This window comes from Lagopus muta, chromosome 1 (assembly GCF_023343835.1).
Source record: "Lagopus muta isolate bLagMut1 chromosome 1, bLagMut1 primary, whole genome shotgun sequence".
Taxonomy (NCBI): domain Eukaryota; kingdom Metazoa; phylum Chordata; class Aves; order Galliformes; family Phasianidae; genus Lagopus; species Lagopus muta.
In genome coordinates, this window is record NC_064433.1 from 61,974,238 (window position 1) to 61,992,473 (window position 18,236).

At 42.1% G+C, this 18,236-nt stretch overlaps 1 protein-coding gene across 1 annotated transcript in view; it reads left to right on the forward strand.

Moving 5' to 3' along the window:
* Nucleotides 1-2,733: 2,733 nt before the first annotated feature.
* Nucleotides 2,734-18,236, forward strand: part of PTPRO (protein tyrosine phosphatase receptor type O) — a 153,065-nt gene continuing 137,562 nt past the window's right edge. Inside the window, 3 exon segments of the mRNA XM_048969007.1 lie at nucleotides 2,734-3,099; nucleotides 3,101-3,142; nucleotides 3,145-3,204. Coding sequence (XP_048824964.1) covers nucleotides 2,980-3,099; nucleotides 3,101-3,142; nucleotides 3,145-3,204 — 222 coding nt within the window. The 5' untranslated portion in view covers nucleotides 2,734-2,979.

Genomic DNA, 18,236 nt, shown 5'->3' on the forward strand with positions numbered 1-18,236 from the left:
AGTCAGGATGTTACATTACACATGACCTGTGATTAGTTCTGGGGTGCAAAGAAGTTTTTAGGCCAAATAGTCAAAAGCGCAGTGTTTTATTTATGTGTATTTAAAAATATATTCATGTTTGCAAATTCAAATGATCAAAATCCAAATTAATTAAACCAAAGTATTCCGCTGCAACAGAATCCGTCCTTCTTTCCCTCCTGGAATGATGCCATGGGTTGCAGAGCCCTTAGGAAGCCTTTTGTGCTTTCCCTGTGGTTTCACTGGGGAACTGAGCCTTGGAGGACTTCTGAAATGACCTTGTATCAGTGTATTTCATTTACTAACTGCTTATGAAAACTCACAAACCTTATTCTTATTCCTTGAGTAAATATAAGATATCTCAGTCTCATTATTTTTAAAGCTTTGTTGTTTTATTAATAAGACTGTTTTTGTTTAGATGCTAGAAAAAATAAACTTGCCCTCCTTTTCACTGTTCCTTTTCCTTTCCTCTGCACATTAACTTTTCACACTTCTTATTCAGAAAAAAAGCAACTTTTTTCTTTTTCTCCTTTAAATCCTGCCTTCTCACACTCTGAAGAAATGCGGTGTGTGACTTTCCAGGTTTCACCCACTGAAAAAGCCTGGAGGCAAGCTCTCTGGGCATACCAGTCGTTGCTTGTTAGCTTTCCTCAGGTTGCATCACCTTTCTCTATTCGGCTGTAGGCTTCCCTTGGCAGGAACACTTCTACTACCCCTGTCTAGCACAATCTTGACCTCAGTTGCTGGAAATATATATATAGAAAAAATATATAAGAAAGTATATTCTTTTTTCCTTTATATATATGTAAATATGTATATATATTCTTTTTTTCTTTTTTTTCTAAAAGAAGACAATTATTTTCTGAAGGATGTTTTTCCATTGGCAGTATTACTTGAATTTTACAGAGCACTGGGAACTTCTTTAAAGTTTGGGTAACACTAGGTCCCCAGAATCTAAAATGGATGCTGTTCTTGCATTCTCTTGGTTGCGTATCTCTGTACTGCTATAGCCAGATCTGAAGGTTTAAGCACCTCAGCCCTTTATCAAAGGTTTCTTTCCAGAAACACTTGTCATTTCTTCCAGCTATTGTTCACTTTAACTCTTTGATTCAGATATTTCTGAGACTCCAATACCCTACTAAAATTCAATATATATATTTTTGCTTTTTTAATATCTTTAGTCTTTAATCTTGTTTAAGCCATCATCATTTTAGCCTCTGAATTCTCTAATTGGAGCAGAACGTCAAAACTTATTTTACTTTGGCTAGGAAATTTTTGTTTACTAAAATTCAATCCATGGCTCTTAAGTACTAATGACAATCTTAATTTCCTAAAGAAATTCACTTCCCTGTCTTTCAGACAACCTCTCTTCTTCCTAAACCTGTGTGCACTGAAGGGGAATTTATCCATGGTTAACCTCTTGCATACCAATTTGAGATAATATTAAAAATACCAGCAGGATGATAGCTACCCAGGAGAGGTCTGTGTCCTTCACTGCTGGCATTGAGAAGGTCTTTTTTCTGTCCCTGGCTTCTTGTAAATGAAGATATGAATAGCATCTTCTTTCTGGAGCTGTAAATTTGGGCTGTGTGCCAATATCTACCCAGGACCCAAATTTCTCCTTCATTTTCTGGATTAATCCTCATCAAGTGTGACAAATTACTGCTTGAGGGCCCATTTCAGTGGAAAATAAGCGCATCTCTCTCTGGCTTTGACCACTTTGAAATCCAGCTTCTTTTGACTGAAGATCCAAATTACACAAAAATAAAAAATGTGCCACATATAAACCAAATCATTATCATCTGATTTACCAATGCTGTTAGAGAGCAACTTTTTTTATCAGCTTAAAGGACATTCCCACAAGAAGGTAGTAATGTACACCTTGCCTAAATGATTTAGAAATTTTGGACACACTAAAACTATTCTCATTCAGCCATTACTTTTCTTCTTTGTGTATGTGTTAAGCAAAAGTAATGTGGTGGCCTAGCGCTCCAAGTAATGGAAACTCACCTGGTTCTGAATTTGCTCTGAAGTTTAATGCCTCTGATACAGCCCCAGAACACGTATGATCTTATTTTGCTCAGATCAGTACTGGTTGCCACGCTCTCAGATGCACTGAAATTTATTTTGGTGAGACTGAAAGAGCGGCCAGTGACAAAAAGATGTGGTCGTGAGGTCTTAGTTTTGAGCAGACCATTTCTGCACTGGTGGTGGTGGTGGGAGGGTTATGTGTTTTTGTTATTCCTGGTGACATCAGATTAAACAAAACAAAGAGGAGCAGCTGCCCATCTTCATAGTTACAGTCTTGAGCACCAGTCAGCAGGTTACGTGGGGTGTAGTTTCACCTTTCTCCGTGTACACTTACAATCGCTGGTCCTGAGTAGCTGGTGGACTAGGATGAGATCTTACTTCTCCACCCCTCGCAGGCTTAGAGCTATACTCTGAGCTTCTCGTTTCCCAGCCCTGTGCTCACTGGTGACAGTGTCTCCCGGAGCCCCGTGCGGGGCCGGGCTTGCCCGGAGCCGGTGACAGATCGTTCTTTGCCTGCTCACGAGGCGTTTGTCCCCCGCAGGCGCGTTGCGGGGGAGGTTATAGAAAAACAACGGCGGGGGGCCGGGGCTGCGCTTTGCCTCCTGCGCCCGGGGAGAGGAGGTGCCGGGGGAGAGGCGCGGGGCGGCGGCTACGGGCTGTCAGCCCTCGGGGCTCGGGGTGCCGTGGCCACTCTTGTAGGCACACCGCGCTGCCGGCGCCCGTGGCGGCTCTCCCCACCCCTTCTTTTCCCGTGCAGCGGCGAGATCGCCGAAACTCCTGTGAGCGGAGACACCCACCCCGCCGCCGCCGCCTCCTCTTTCTTCTCCTCCTCCTCCTCCTCCTCCCCCCGCCGTAAATCCCAAATAAAAGGGCGGGGGGCGGCAGGATGCGCGGCTCGGCGGGGAGGTCGGCGCCGCCGCCGGCCGCCTGATGCTGCCGCAATTCGCCATTGCCGGGCACGGCTCGGAGCCGGGCGGAGGGAGGCGAGGTACAGCTGCGAGGGGCCGGGGGGCAGAGGAGCCGCAGCCCCCCCCGCCCGGCCGCTCCCGCGGGCCGCGGCCACCGCGCTCCCCGATGCCCGACCGCCGCCGGCGGGGATCCCGGGGTGGACCTGGGGCCCGCTCCTGCCTGCTCTGGCTCTTTGTGCTGCTAAAGGTAAGTGCGGGGAAGGGGAGGGATGCGCGCCCCGCGGGCGCGGGGCCGCCTTTGTGTGCTCGGCTGCGCCCCGGAGGCGAAGGCTCAGCGCCGGTTTCGGCTGCCCCCGCTTTGTGCTCCTGCTGCGAGGGGGACGGAGGCGGGGCCGCTGCGCCCCACACCCACAAGTGCCGGGGAGGCGCCGTTCCCCCATCGTCCGTCGTGCCCGAAGTTGCGCGGTGCAGTGGGAGCGCCGCGCCGGGAGCCCCGCGCTGTCCTTCAGCACCGCGGGCCGACACCTGCCGCCGCGCCCACCGCGGCCAGCCCGGCTCCTGCCGGCATCCCCCGGAGCTGCCGCTAACAAAGGCGGGCGGGGGGGAGCCGCGTGTCGCTTCGCCGTTGCAGAATTTGACATTGCTTCTAGCTCGGTGCGGTTCTGTCCTCCCGGCGGCTGAATCTTTCAAAGTTCAGCGTAATGCCGCGAGCGTGGCTTGGTGTGGCATTTTTTATCGTTATGCGTTCGTTGCTTTAATGGTTCCCCAGTCATATTTAATGTGCTTCGTGTAACTTCTAAAAGAAAACACCCGCTCTGCCTGGGCAAATAGCACCGATTGTAAATGCCAGTGCCCTAAACCGCAATATTCCGCAGTACTGAAAACTTTGCTGTATATTTGTCACTGGCAACTAAGGAACTCTTGAGATCTTCACAAATGGAAGTGTTCCATAGAAATGAGCAGGGCTCCCCGTGTGAATGGGATTTTGCAGAATTGTATCCTGGAACGGCAGCGGAGTCACTTCCAGCACTGTCATTGCATTGACAGAAGTACTAAAGGGGAAGCGTTCACAGCATCTGTTCGCATACTCAGTCGTCAGCTGTCTCATTTTCATAATTGCTGAAATGTACATTTATGCAGGATAAAATGTTAATATACTGACAGAATTTCATGATATTTTGAGTTCCTTTTTTTTTTTTCTTTCTTTCTTTTTTTTTTTTTTTTTTTCCTGTACTTACTTTCATCTAAGATAATTACACTATGGGCATCATAGCCCAGCATAAAGCTGAAGGGGTCGCAGTTAATTCCTGTTTCACTTCTGTTCCTAGTGTAGAAGTGAACATACAGCTTTAAGCAGCTGTTTTAATTACTGTGGTAAGGCGAGACAGGATATAGGTAGTTCAAATCTATAAGATGCTAGTACCTATGGCCCCATCCCTGGAGGCATTCAAGGCCAGGCTGAATGTGGATCTGGGCAGCCGGTCTAGTGGTTGGTGACCCTGCACATAGCAGGGGTTTGAAACTACGTGATCATTGTGGTCCTTTTCAACCCAGGCCATTCTATGATTCTATAGAAATAAATCTAAAGAAATGGGGTAAAGATTTGAAGGCAGCCAAGGCCTTGGGTTTTTTTCCTGTTGGAAGGTGACCATCACTTCAGAGCCAGATAAAACTCAGACGTGCCCTTGGGTATGTTGCTTGAGAAATCCCAGAACTGGAATGGCAACAAAAGCTGCAGGAAAATAATGATGGGTACTGGCAGAATTCTATAGTGTGAGAGGTGAAACTGTAGCTGAAGACAGGGGCACATCAGCAATGCTACGTGTGACTGAATTGTGATTTTTGTTGGATGCCTACACATTTCTTTTTTCTTGCAATGACTAATAACTGAAGGTAATTAATTTCAAAACAAGGCATTTCCCTTGCTCTATGCTGTTCAGTTATGCTAACTTGTTGAAGAACTACTAAAATCATCCAGCCTTGAGTTGTTAGCTTCCAGGTGAGACAGCAATTTAATCTTGTTGGGAAAGCAGCTGCATTGAACTGATGACTCTGATGCCCGTGTGCTTGCTGTTTCAGCATTAGCAGCCCAAATATCACTTGCTAAGTTGTATCTGCTCAGTGTGGCCTTGATGCCCATCTGGCAATTTATAAAACCATCAGCAAGCTTTGCACAGTGATAAAACAGCTCAAAGCACATTTTCTCTTCCTTTCCATGCTATATTTCATGATGTAAAGAAATGGTGCCAAATTCTTTCAAGCCCTGACACTATCTGTTGCTGCTGGAGTGGTCAGTGACAAGGAGGGGATCAAACAGTGATGCTGCCCACTGCACGCTCATGTACCTGATATTGTTGTCTCTGGGCTAGCAATATTTAGTTCTTTCATTCGCAGCTCTATCTGAGCATTACTTTGTGCTTCAGGGCAGTATCATAATCTTTTTAGGAAACAGGAAATAGAGCAATGTGATCTTGAACTTCTATCATTCTTCAGTGGTTTTCTTATGCAATGGCTAGCTTAAAAACTAGCAAGAGAAAGACATTGTGTGTGAACTCAGATATTAATATAGATTTACAGTTCTTGGAAGAGGAACAGAATTGTATCTTGCTTCAACAAAAAGCTTCCAAGCCTCCTGCTGTGGGAATCTCTTTCTGACCTAAAACATTGCCATTTTTCATAGGTATAGCATTCTCCATTGCTTCAGTGTGTGAATGGCTGGGAGGCATAGCCTCTAGCAGCTTGCTTAGTATTTTTTTCATCTGATGTGACAAAAGCATGGGTGATCACATCTGAGTGGAAAAGCTGTACTTCAGCTGAACAAATAAAAATAAAAAACAGACACATTTGCAGTGGCTGACACTACCTTTCCCATCTTTTCTAACTGCAACCCACCAGGCTTCCCATAGCCATATCTACACTAACTTTCAACTAGTTGAAGGTCTGTCCTGGATTTTGTGACTAGTAGGTCAGATATCTCACACTGTAGTAGCTTGCAGCTGGGTGGTTTGTGTTTTCTTGCTGTGTTATGTGTATGGGACAAGTAGAGCTAAGCAGGGGACAAAAACTTCTCAAATCTGCCAAACCTGATGCTGACACATCATCAATCTGTTACACCTTCAAGAGGATCTGACCAATGCTTATGCTAGGAAAACAATGAGAAATCTGGTTGTCTATGTATGAACTGAGTGGAAGGGATGACAGTGTTCAGGAAAATTATCTAGAAGTGCAAAGGAAAAAAACAGATTTCATTTTCAGGAGATTGAGGTCTTGTATGGGGTCTTTTTATGCTATTGAGGCTTTGTGTGCAAGGCAGCAATACATTCTGGTCTTTCTTCTAGCAAGAACAATTTTAATGTCGAATGGAACATTTTTGTCCACTACTACATCAATGTATGGAGTTTGGTGTTTTCGTGAGGTTTAAATTCAGATTTGCATGGATGAAAAACACTCAAAGGGACCCAGGCGCTGTAAGAACATACTCAGCACAACCTTACCAGACAAAGGAAATTTGTTTCAATTAGTGTAATTTTTAAGAATATTTGCATCTAATGTCAATAATCTGAAACAAAGATGATACCACCAGGACACTGTCTTTTTCTCACTGAGAAACTTGTTTTAAGGGAGGATGGTTTCACAGGCAAGATCCCCCGTGCTTCATCACTGGTTCCTCCTAGCCAGAAAAGAAATAGACACTTAAAACATTTGATCTGGAGTCCTTCTAGAATCTCTTACCTCTTTAGAAATGCTGACTGAAGTTCTTGTTGAGAAAATAGGTATGTTCTTCCTCATTACTGTGTCCTAGCAGTGACAAAGTAAGCAACTATGTCACCATTCTGTTTCTCTTTGGAAGACTAATGTAAGATTGTCATGATGGGATGGAATCAGATAAGCTACAGAGGTTAAAAAAAAAAAAAGTTTGGTCTCTACAGATCATATAGGAGAGAAAATCATCATTTCAGTAAAAGGTTTATATATATATATATATATATAAAATGATCAATCGTCCTTTGCTCAGGACTCCTCCTACAAGTCACATTCTCATTTTGTTATTTTCATGGATTATATTTTATGGATTATTTCTACATCAGAATGATTCTAACAGGCGAAGATATTTATGAGAATGCTTGGGTGCCAACTCATGTTTATGGAACTATAGCAGGCACACACTCTAGCAGTGGAATAAGTCTACCATTACTCTCTGGTAACTTTCTAACTTCAATACAGTAATAGTGGACAATCAACAAAAGATCTTTCAACCCTGCAGGAATTATGAGCCCTACACTCAAACTGCAAGAGATCAACAAGGCAATTTCTAGGTGGCATCACTTCAGTCAGAAGCTACATCCAGGGGCGATTCCTCATTTGAGTTAGGACAGGAACCATGCTGAATAAACACTTGCCTGTAGCTATCCTACAGCCTTTGGGCCATTTGTTAAAGAGCTCACAGGCAATGTGCTGACTAGACTTCAGAAGTCCACTTATTATCTGCCTTTCTGATGTCACCCTATAGGGCAATCCAGGCAGATTGTGAAATAATTGTTGATTGAGTGAGTCTTCAGCAAAGTCTTGTGTCTAAACCCATCATGAGACTAATTTTACTGGATGTTTCAATACAGGAGAAGGGAGCTTTTATTACTTGGCCATGTGAGTCAGAGTGATAAATGTCAGAAAAATAAGCTTTGGAAATAAATGCTTTTGCTGAACAATTTAAAAGGATCATACTTATCTTCATATTTAAGTATTTAAAATTATACATCTTTTCCACTGGAGAAGTATGTATCATCTTCATTATCATAAGCACTCTTATGCTACAGTAAATTAGTGATCAGACTTTCCTTATTAAGGTTTTAAAATATTCTTGTAGTAAAATGTAATTGACTGCAATGTAAAGAAAAGCTACTTTGATTAGATGTTAAGTGTTTTAAAATTAAAATGTTTATGCAGAATGCAGTACATAGAAGTATGCTGCTCTAGGATGACCAACTGCTCAATAGGTATTCCAAGTCTAAGAGGCAAGCTGGACAATTACATTACATACACAGTGATAGAAGGGAAGTGTGGTGCCAGTGTATTTCTGTACATTCTTCTGTGTCTAGTCCTGAGTTATCTAATGGAGGAAAATTTCAGAAGAAAACTCCTGGTATGGAAGGATGGTGATGCACTGGAACAGGTTGCCCAGAAATATGGTGGATGCCCCATTCCTGGGCATATTCAAGGTCAGGTTGGAGCAACATCATCTAGCTGTAGGTGTCCCTGTTCACTGCAGGGGAGTTGGACTAGATGACCTTTAAGGGTCCCTTCCATTTCAAATGATTCTATGATTCTGTCTGCAAGAACACCATAGGAATTGGGCCGGAGGAATCCCAGGCATCCATACAGACTGGAAGGAGCAGTCCTTGAAAGCAGCCCTATGAGAAGGACCTGGGGGTCTTGATAGATGAAAAACTTAACATGAGCCAGCAGTGTGCCCTTGCGTTTTGGAAAGCAAGTGGTATCCTGGGCTCCATCAAAAGAGGGGTGGCCAGCAGGGACAAGGAGGTGATTGTCCCCCTCTACTCTGCTCTTGTGAGGCCCCATCTGGAGAACTGTGTCCAAGTGTGGCTCCCCCAGTACAAAAAAGACAGGGAGCTGTTGGAGAGGGTCCAGAGGAGGGCCACAAAGATGATCAGGGGACTGGAGCACCTCCCCTATGAAGACAGGCTGAGGGAGCTGGGCTTGTTCAGCCTGGAGAAAAGAAAGCTGCAGGGTGACCTCATTGCAGCCTTTCAGTACCTAAAGGGAGCCTACAGACAGGAGGGGAATCAACTCTTTGAAAGGGTTGATAACAGCAGGATGAGGGAAAATGGTTTTAAGTCGAGGGATGGGAGATTTAGTTGGGCATCAGGGGGAAGTTCTTTACAGAGAGAGTGGTGAGGTGCTGGAACAGGCTGCCCAGAGAGGTTGTGGATGCCCCGTCCCTGGAAGTTTTCAAGGCCAGGTTGGATGGGGCCCTGGGCAGCCTGGTCTAGTATGAAATGCAGAGGTTGGTGGCCCTGCATGTGGCAGGGGGGTTGGAGCTTCATGATCCTTGTGGTCCCTTCCAACCCAGGCCATTCTATGATTCTGTGATAATTACAGCCTCACCTGTGATTCATCCAAAGTCAGTGAGTTGCTGCCAGTCCAAGCAAGACATCATCCTTCATCTTCTACTGGATTGCAGCCATCATGCTCTTGAAGAGCTTTGGCACAGCACAGCAAAAGAAATTAGGATCATAAGTGAAGCTAAGTATTAACCTTGAGCAAGTAGGTGAAATACTAGATGGTGTCTGTCTTCTGTTGAAGTGTCAGAGCGGAACACAGGACCTGGCTGGACTTTTTGTCTTTCCCATTGAAAGCTCCTAAGTTCCAGAAGATATGATGATTTAGTGCAGAAGGAAAGTGAAGAGAGTTGTTTGTTAATACGCACACAAAAGCTATTATAACTTTTCTATTAAGCTTCCATCAATATATAGCTGAAAAGATGTTGAAGTTGATGTAGCAACATACACTGACTGCCACATCTGCAGTGTACAACAAATGAATAGAGAATGGGAGATAATTGAAACAGAAAAGTTACCTTGCTTTTCATAATGCTGTATAATCTGGAATGAATATAGTCAGTGAAGGGAGCAACTCTGAAGTAAGAAGACTTCTGTCTTTCCAGTAAGCCAAATGTGATGCACAGTATTTCATTTCTGGAACCTCTTCATTCTTATGCTAGGAAATTACAGTGGCTTTTAAGAGAATGTGTTCCAGAAATAATTGATATGCATCATGTCTGGCTCACCATAAAGATAGCACGTTGTACCACAGCAAAAGTAGTATGTGCTATTCTCAAATTAGTATAGTTATTATTGCATTTTTGTTCAATTAGATGCATGGATTTAGAGAAAGAAGCTCTTTACACTAAGCATCAGTGATGGACAAATTGATTATACTACTGATAGCAACAGGGAAGAGAGCTGGAAGGTAGTATACTCAGTTTTCAGTATGCTGATCTTGAGGTGACAGCATGGGCATAAGTAGAGGATATGTGGAATTGGAGCTATGATTGAATGCAGAGCACGATATTGGGATGGAAAAATCCAAGAGGGCCATTTAAGCACAGGAGTTGAATGCTTCAGAGCAGCTTAATGGAGGTAAGAAAAATCAACAACTCTGCTGTTTTTAGGCAGCCAGAGATGTGATGAAGCTATTTGGTAAATAGGAAGCTCTTGAGGGGAAAACAAATGAACAAATTAATTTTTTAAGAACTTTGGGGAAAAATAGATAATGTTGCTTATAATATAACAGTTATGATTTTGAACTGATTGGGCCTCAGTGCCCTTTAGGAGTATAAGACATGAGTCTTCCGGTTATTTCAGCGGGATTTAAACAAAATACGGTTGCATTACATGCTATAAACGTGCAGGTCTCCAATTTAGTTATGATGAGTTTGGAATACATCTTTGAGATAAGAGGGGTAGTTTCTGGTCACTAAGTTGTCAATCAATTCAGAAACTCATTCAATTTTAAGAGCTTTCAATCATTTCCTTCTGAACTAGATGCGCTGTAAGAGTTGCTCTTTGAGGCTGAGAAGAGTCCCCAGAGCAGACAAGGAATGTCCCAGTTCTCTTGTTGCCTTTGTGTAATTTGCTGTTTGGCACGTGTTGGCTATCCACACCTCAGCTATTTAGGATCATTTCCTCTTTGTTCATATGGAAGTCATTTTCATATGTAAAGGATTTGTTCATGGTTGGCCTAGCAGACAAGAAGGAAGAGTCTAGTTCCCATTCTGTCTGCAAACAGAAAAGAAGTTTTAAACTCAAGGAAAAAGAACAAACAAACAAAAAACCCCAACCTATTTAAATATGGTAAGGAACAGTAGAGAGCATTGGTAGGGAAAAAAAAGAAAAACAACCAACAACACAGAAAGAATCCTAATTAGTACTTTCCTGAAGTACTGAAAGGCACATTTAAGAAAAATGAATATTTTCCAACAGCAATGAAATTAATGTATTTATTATTTGCTTAGCAGTACTGTGCCTCGCTTTGTTCTGCGTGCAAAATACCTGCAGGCTCTGACTGAAGTCTGAAAGATAGACACATCAAAATAAGGATGCTCCAGATAAACGAGAAGTGATTATCATACATGCCAGTTGCTGGTATTCTCCAGGGGACAGTATACCTTCCAAACAGGAATAAGTCACAATTGCTTCCCTTAGGAGCTGAGGAGAGGGTTGATGGCTTTTTTTTTTTTTAGTTGTTTTTGTTTTTTTCTTTTGTTTCCGTTCAGTATTGATTTCTACAGGATGTTGCTCATCAGAGCTTCTGGACATTTGCATCAGTTTAAAACATCAAAAATAATTAATAATCAATGTGACTTTAATCCCTTCAAAGAGAAGCCATTAACCCTCACAGAAAATGCTATAGCTTGCAATAGTTTAATGAAATAACTGTAAGAAGGGGAAGAGATGAAAGAGAGGAACATCACTTGAACTTTTTGTTTTTAAGACAACTTCTATTCAAAACAGAGAACATAGCTAATAATTTATTGCTGCCTACTTGTGGTAAATCAGTAGGTTTGTCGTTCAATAATTTTCTTTCTCTAACTCAGCTGCTACTGCCTAATCTTGCACTGATATTATCTTGAGTCATCAGCGTCTGCTTCCGAGGAAAAGATTATGATGTCACAAAATCAATAGTGGAGGATACTATATTGTAATCCCTTTTCAGGGAAGTCCATTAAATCAATGCCTCTCTTTCTGTGAGTAATGGCTGCAGAATCCAGCCCTCTAATTTTGCTGTGTGAAGGAATAAGAGCAGATGGGATGGGATTTTACATAATTAACTAGCAGTTATTACATACAGCATGAAATATGACGACGTTTTCTGAAGAATAAACGGATACAATAGTGAGTACTTAAGTGTATTTATTTAAAAATGCTCACTGGTCTAAAATTCCTTTCTGGTGGGATTACAAAGCAGTGTGTTAAATCAAAAATTTTAAATGTTATCTTTGAAAATCAACTCAAGACTCCGTAGTCTCCGAAGCCCTGCCAGTTTTTTTTTGGCGGCATCAAACACTGTCACTACCATTTAAGAGAAACGGAGGCAGGTCATGAATATGGATGGCAATGTTGTGATCTCACCTTAGCGCTCATGTGAAACACTGACCTCTGTTAGCTGGAACCAGAACTGCCGGTTTGCCTCTAATTCTTAGGATGCTGGGAGCTATCAGAGAGTCTACTGTGCTTCTGGGAACAGATCCAAAATCTAAGCAAAATCAATAAAAGTCTTTATGTCGCTTAAAATGGGCTTTGGATCAAGCTGTAGCAGGAAGATCTGCGATCTCTGCCAGGTGGTACCATGAGGCTTGACATGCAGCATAGAGCTAATTGTGATATGCTGGTGACCTTGGGCTTACTGCACTGTCAGTAGCACAAACTGCAGGCCATAGGATGATTTTGAGTTTTGGAATCTGTAAGTCTGATAGCTGAAACTCCAGTTTGGATAAATCTTGAATAGGATTCTCTCTCTAAGGGGGTCACTGAAAGGTCTGTTTTAATACAGCTGCTGGAGCCAGTGTAAGAGGAGCACACCTTAATGCTTCTGTTCTTGAAAGAGGATTCTCTTTGCAGGAGAATTCAGTCATGTAACTAACACTAGACAGAAAAAAAGAGCATTTTCTTCCTATGCAGAGCCATAATTCTCCTCTTTGTCTTCTTTTCAGGGACTGCTCAAGTAAGAGTTTTTGTTTAAATTCAGCATATAGCCACTTTTGTTGACATTGCAACAATAACACGGGTATGTGGATGAATGGAAAACAAATTCTCCGTCAAATACATGCTCAAATATGGATCTGAACAGAACAGCTAATTCCTGTCTCTTTAGTAGGCTACTGGAGTTAAAAGTGATGCAAAAAACCAGTGACAGTTTTGAGTGTGCTCAGGTTCAGTATGAAGTCATCCTTTTTTTCTTAGACATTTCTGCACATTCTTAGTTTTCTGCCCTTCTATGTAGTCTGTAATGACCTGGGTGTTGCAGGAGGCCTCTTGCAAAGCAGCATACTGAAGACCAGTTGGCTGTGGCAGATGTTGTGCTTGATTCTGAGACAAAGGGGTTTTCATGCGGTGGAAAAACAGACTGGCTGTCGAATACCAGTTCTTCTTGGTAGGTGTTACTACAGCAGGTGTTGGATATCAGCCAGGCAGGAAAGCAGTGGGTCCAGGTTGAGGAAACAAACTTTGAAATGTCCATTACATGGTGCCTGAGCATTCAGATTGGAGCAGAGCCAGATTGCCTGTCCTTATGGCCTCACCAGAATAACTGGCATGGCTAGAACAGTTGCAGGTGGTATTATTTCATTCTCAATTTAAGTATGATTGTGAACATTATGAGGTTAGGAGATAAACTGGAAAAGAAATAAAATGTTTTGGAAAATGACAGAGTGTATCTTCAAGGCTTTGTTTGTCCCAGTTGTATACAGTTAATGCCACATCCCTTTTCTTTCTGTAGATAACCTCCAATAAGGACATGACCCATTTAGGGTTTGGCTTTTGTAATGGTGCTTTGTTGTGGTTTTATAGAATCAGCTGTTTGTCACTGATGTATTGTGAGACAAACTGACTTCTTTATCAAGATGTTTACAGTTTTAATTAAATTATTGGTTTTCTTTGATACTTTTTTTTTCAAGGTAGAGAATTTTCCCTATGAGTGCTAGTTATATGACTGAAATGAGAGCTAAAGGATTCCTGGATAAGCATTAACAGTAACTGTTGGTATCAATCTTGCCATTGAAATGTCTAGAATAATGTAATTTGTTTTCCTAAGCAGAAAATCCATCATCTACACATTTGTGCCTGCTGTTCTTCAAAGTATATAGGTTTCATCTGGTGCTTATAGGAAAAGACCTAATTTTCTCATGCACATTCCCCATTCAACAACCTTCTTTGTCTAAAATCAATAACATAGCACAACCAAGACAACAACTAACAGTCATGTCTAGGGCAAGGAAAGCCAGGATCTGCCATGTAGATTTGCCTGAGTATGTAGGGATAAGGCTAAAGTCAGAGGTAGGGAATGATTTTTAAATATATGTATTTATAAAAAATGGTGAGGGAGTAGTCATAACTATGTTATATAAGTTGGTAGTGGTCTGGTTGGATATCACCGGACATCTTTGTTTTCCTGGCTACTTTTTGGGTTGTCTCAAGGAAGTCTTCTCGTTGGCTTTAAGTTGATGGTAACAATGATGTTCTTACCCCTGCCCTGTAGGTGGGAGGGCCTGCAATGGGCCAGCTGAAAAAAAATGGATGATTCGGAATTGTTTTCTTGGTTAGATGCCGCAGTATAGAGCAGCGATGCTGCGGCATTTGAGGATGCAGGGAGAAGTGAATTTGCTTGGAACCTAGGAGTAATTCAGGCTGGAAGAGATGGCTGGAGACCAAGGCCCAGCTCAAGACAGGGACAGGATGTTGGGGGCTCAGAGCTGTGTCAGATGAGTTTTGAATATCACCATGGACAGAGATCGCACCACCTCTGGTCAACTTCCAAGGCCTCCAAATGAAATGAATGACAGTCAATTAAACCTTTTTAAAAATAATGAATTGGGGTTTGAAAGAACATGAAACTTTTCTATTAACTTGTCTTCTAATATATTTTTTAAGTCATTTAAAAAATTCATCTTAGGCTATCTTTCTTTGTAGAATGTGAAGCCCTTGGTTACAGTTACATGCCTTTTTGCTGAAGTCTGCTGTTTTCTTGCATTGTCTGGCTCCTTGGAGCTTGAGTTTTAAATATAACATCAAGGATAAAATTCTTAGTGCTGCCATTGTTAGAATGTGCCTTAATTATCATTTAAACTTTCTGCAGAGTCAGGCAGGTATCCGCCATCACTGCACAATTCGTTTCACATGTTCACGTTTCTCAAGAAGGACTTTTTGCTGAGAGTTTCATTTCTTTTCTTTTTTCCTTCCTCTGACTTACATTTCTGGGAGAAGAACCATCATTTCTAATGTTTTACAAATTCGGGTCTTTGGTCTACAGAAAACCATTGAAACCTTTACTCTAGAGGTACTTTTCAGTGATGTGAATTAAAGGCGTTGGGGCAGGGCTGGCCTCTCCATCCCAGCTGGCTTAGTACTGAAGCAAAGAAATCAGCCACCAAAACATGCAGTTAAAGAAATTTTTAAAAATCAAGGTGGAATAATATATATCTAGAGGGAACATGTGGAATATGGTCTGGAAATCCTCTTAGCACTTTTTGTATTGATAACTGAACTACTGCTCCTAAATTCAATACAAGATTTAAAGTACTCAATACAGTTAATGAGCTCCAAAGGAACTGTTACTCTGGACTGTAATTACAGCTTCTGCTGCCTGACTCTGTGTCACACTGGCATTTTATTACTGATGATTTGTAATGTCAGAGGGGAGGATGTGTTTGGTGATTCATTAGTGTTTTCGCAGATTCTGCCTTAAATTATATTAGGTCATGATTTCATATGCTTGCATGTCTGTGCTAGTATGAAGATTCCTTTATTCTGTACAATGTAGTTAAAAAATAACCAAAATCTAAATCAAACTCCCACAAAAATAAAAGTCTCCTTGCAAAATAAAGTACCTTCTTGTCCTGTTCTGTGGTCCTTGTTTTCTTCAGGTCAGTTCTGTGACTCCCAATTACTAAACAGAATCCCCACAAAAAAAGGCTTTCTACTTTTAACTTTAAAAAAGGCAGATCTTCAAGTGAATAACATGATGTCATATCTTACAGTCCCCCCTCCCCCCCCCCACCTCCAAAAAAAAAAAAACCAAACCCACAACCCAACTTCTGTCATCTGTTAGATAGGCAAAATGATGCTTTTTCCCTGAAGACCCCACAATGCCAGATTTAATTTATTTTGGGAAGAATGAGAGAATTCTGTGGAATGTGCTTGCCACTTGTGAAATGGAAGTGTCAGCGGAAAGTGTGAAGATATCATGTGGAACAGAGCTTACATGGAATGAGATGAGTTTATAGAAAGAAGAAAAACCTCTGCACTTCTTTTATATTTAGCATAAGAGAAATGGTTAGAAGGGATTTCAAGATGTCATGCATGGCCCAGAGCGGATCAGCTGTGCTCAGACTATGAGTTCAGAAAGTTTGGTTCTCTAATCCCAGCTCTCTTCAAAGCTCGATTTAGCTGCAGCAATCTCTGAGCCCTCTGCACAGGGAGCATGATGAGCAGGAAAAAGAGCCTGAGGCTGCATGACATATACCCAGCAGATCTATGGGTGTGTGGGAAAGGGGCTGCAGATTGATGGGATTCAGAGCTCCCCACCTGTAGAGCAATTTAAATGCACAACTTCAGCTGATTACTAATGCTTTGGAAAACGAATAAAGAATTAAAAACACGGATGGCTATGCAACTGCATGTCAGGTGGATGCAGGGCTTTCACATGTGCTCTGTAGTTCCACAGTGGGTTGTTTCTCTGTGTCTTTTGCAGCTTGCAAGGACAAAGTCTAATGGTGTCAGACCATGCCTAGAGTTGATCCTTTGTAGTTTTGTCTGGAAATGCTACCCCCTCTTCCTACAGTTCTATACAACAGATGACTGGCGATTGCTGGATGCCCAGTGTGAATTTTTGCATGATACTGAGAACTCTTTTGCATTAGGAGCTGAGCCTCAGTCAGGAGGAGGGGAAGCAGATGGACTGCAGAGAGATGTCTGCATCCCACACCCAAGAATGCATGTGCTATGTTAAGAAGCCTAATAGAGTGTGTCCCCTTCTGCCCCATGATAAATCCATCTCCATGCTGTCAGAAATGGCTGATAAATGGGAGCTCTGAGATTTTTCTCTACTGAAATGGTCTAGTCTCATTTATCTCTTTTCCTCTTTGCATATTGGCATATTCCTCCTCTGCAAGTATTTATCTAAAGTCTTTACTTGGTGTATCGGACTAAAGGTCATATCAATTTTTTTCTCTCTCCTTCTTTTCCCCCTCTAGTCCCTCTATTTCTAAAGATGTCAAACTAGATAACTGATGGTTTCTTCTGATACCAGAAGGCCTTCACAATATGCATATTAGGTTTTGTGTTTTAGCTTTTTTTTTCCTCCTGTATCTCAGTGCATTCAATTTGTATGCAGAGCCATCCTCTTACCATGAGCTTCTATACCCAGATCTGAGGATTATGTTCTTATCCAACATATGTACTTAGCCTGAAATGCTAAATCTGTGCTACTAGAGGAATAGAAAGACGTGATGGCTAAAGGAGCTATGTCAAAGTAACCAGTTAGATCAAACTATAAGTTGTTCCTGGCGAGAGGCAAGATGAAGATACTCCCCTGGATCCCCTGACAACAATACGTTAGAATATTGCTATTTTGACTATGGGGGATTAAACAAAAATGGTTTTACTTGCTTTAAAAAAATATTAATTTTTTGATAGTGATGGAGGAGTTCTTGTGAATGCTATTTTCCAACATTTGGAGAGGTTAACAAGGGACAGATTTTGGGAGCTTGCAGCATGAGAACTATGGAAACAGAGGGCAGCAGGGGTTTGGTGGGCCTGGGTTGTTCCCCACCCCTTTAGGCTTCCCTGCAGGACTCAATCCTACTGTAGAGAACCTGCTTTAGCTGAGGATTGTATTAGCTGATCTCCAGTGGTCCTACAGTTCTGTGACTCTGTGTCCCTGTCCTGAGCTGTCCCTGTTACAACAGCCACTTTTGGGAAGGAGGAGAAATTGTACTGTATTTTCGTATTTTCAGAGAAAGGCAACTTTGCTGGCTGGGGAGAAGGTGCCAATACCATGCTCTCAGCTGGTCTTTTCTCTTTTAGGTCTTTATGAGATGACACAGCAGATGCTGTGTCCTGCTTTGCAGTGCACCTGGGCTGTGCTGGTGCATCTCTGATGCACATCTGACTCCAGCCACAGAGGAACTGCTGTTGTACTTCAGTTGTGATGTTTTCTGAGTGCTTCTGTTACCATTCACATCATCACATCATTGTATTGGAGTGCTGACTGGTACTTAAAATGCTGGTGGGGAGCTTATCCCAGAATAAGCTATGGGCAAATCTAGCGGAACTAGGATTCTGTACTGAAGGGGAAGAGGAAGAGCAGCATCTTCTTGGAAAGCCAAAAATAACAATAATAAAAAAAATCCTAGGGAAGCGCACAATCAATGATTCTTTCCTTTCTTTCTTCTCTCATGAATTACATACAAGATTTTCTCTGCAGTAATGGGCAGAGTGTGTGGATGTTTTATTTATTATTGCTATGCAAAAAAATATTGTGGAG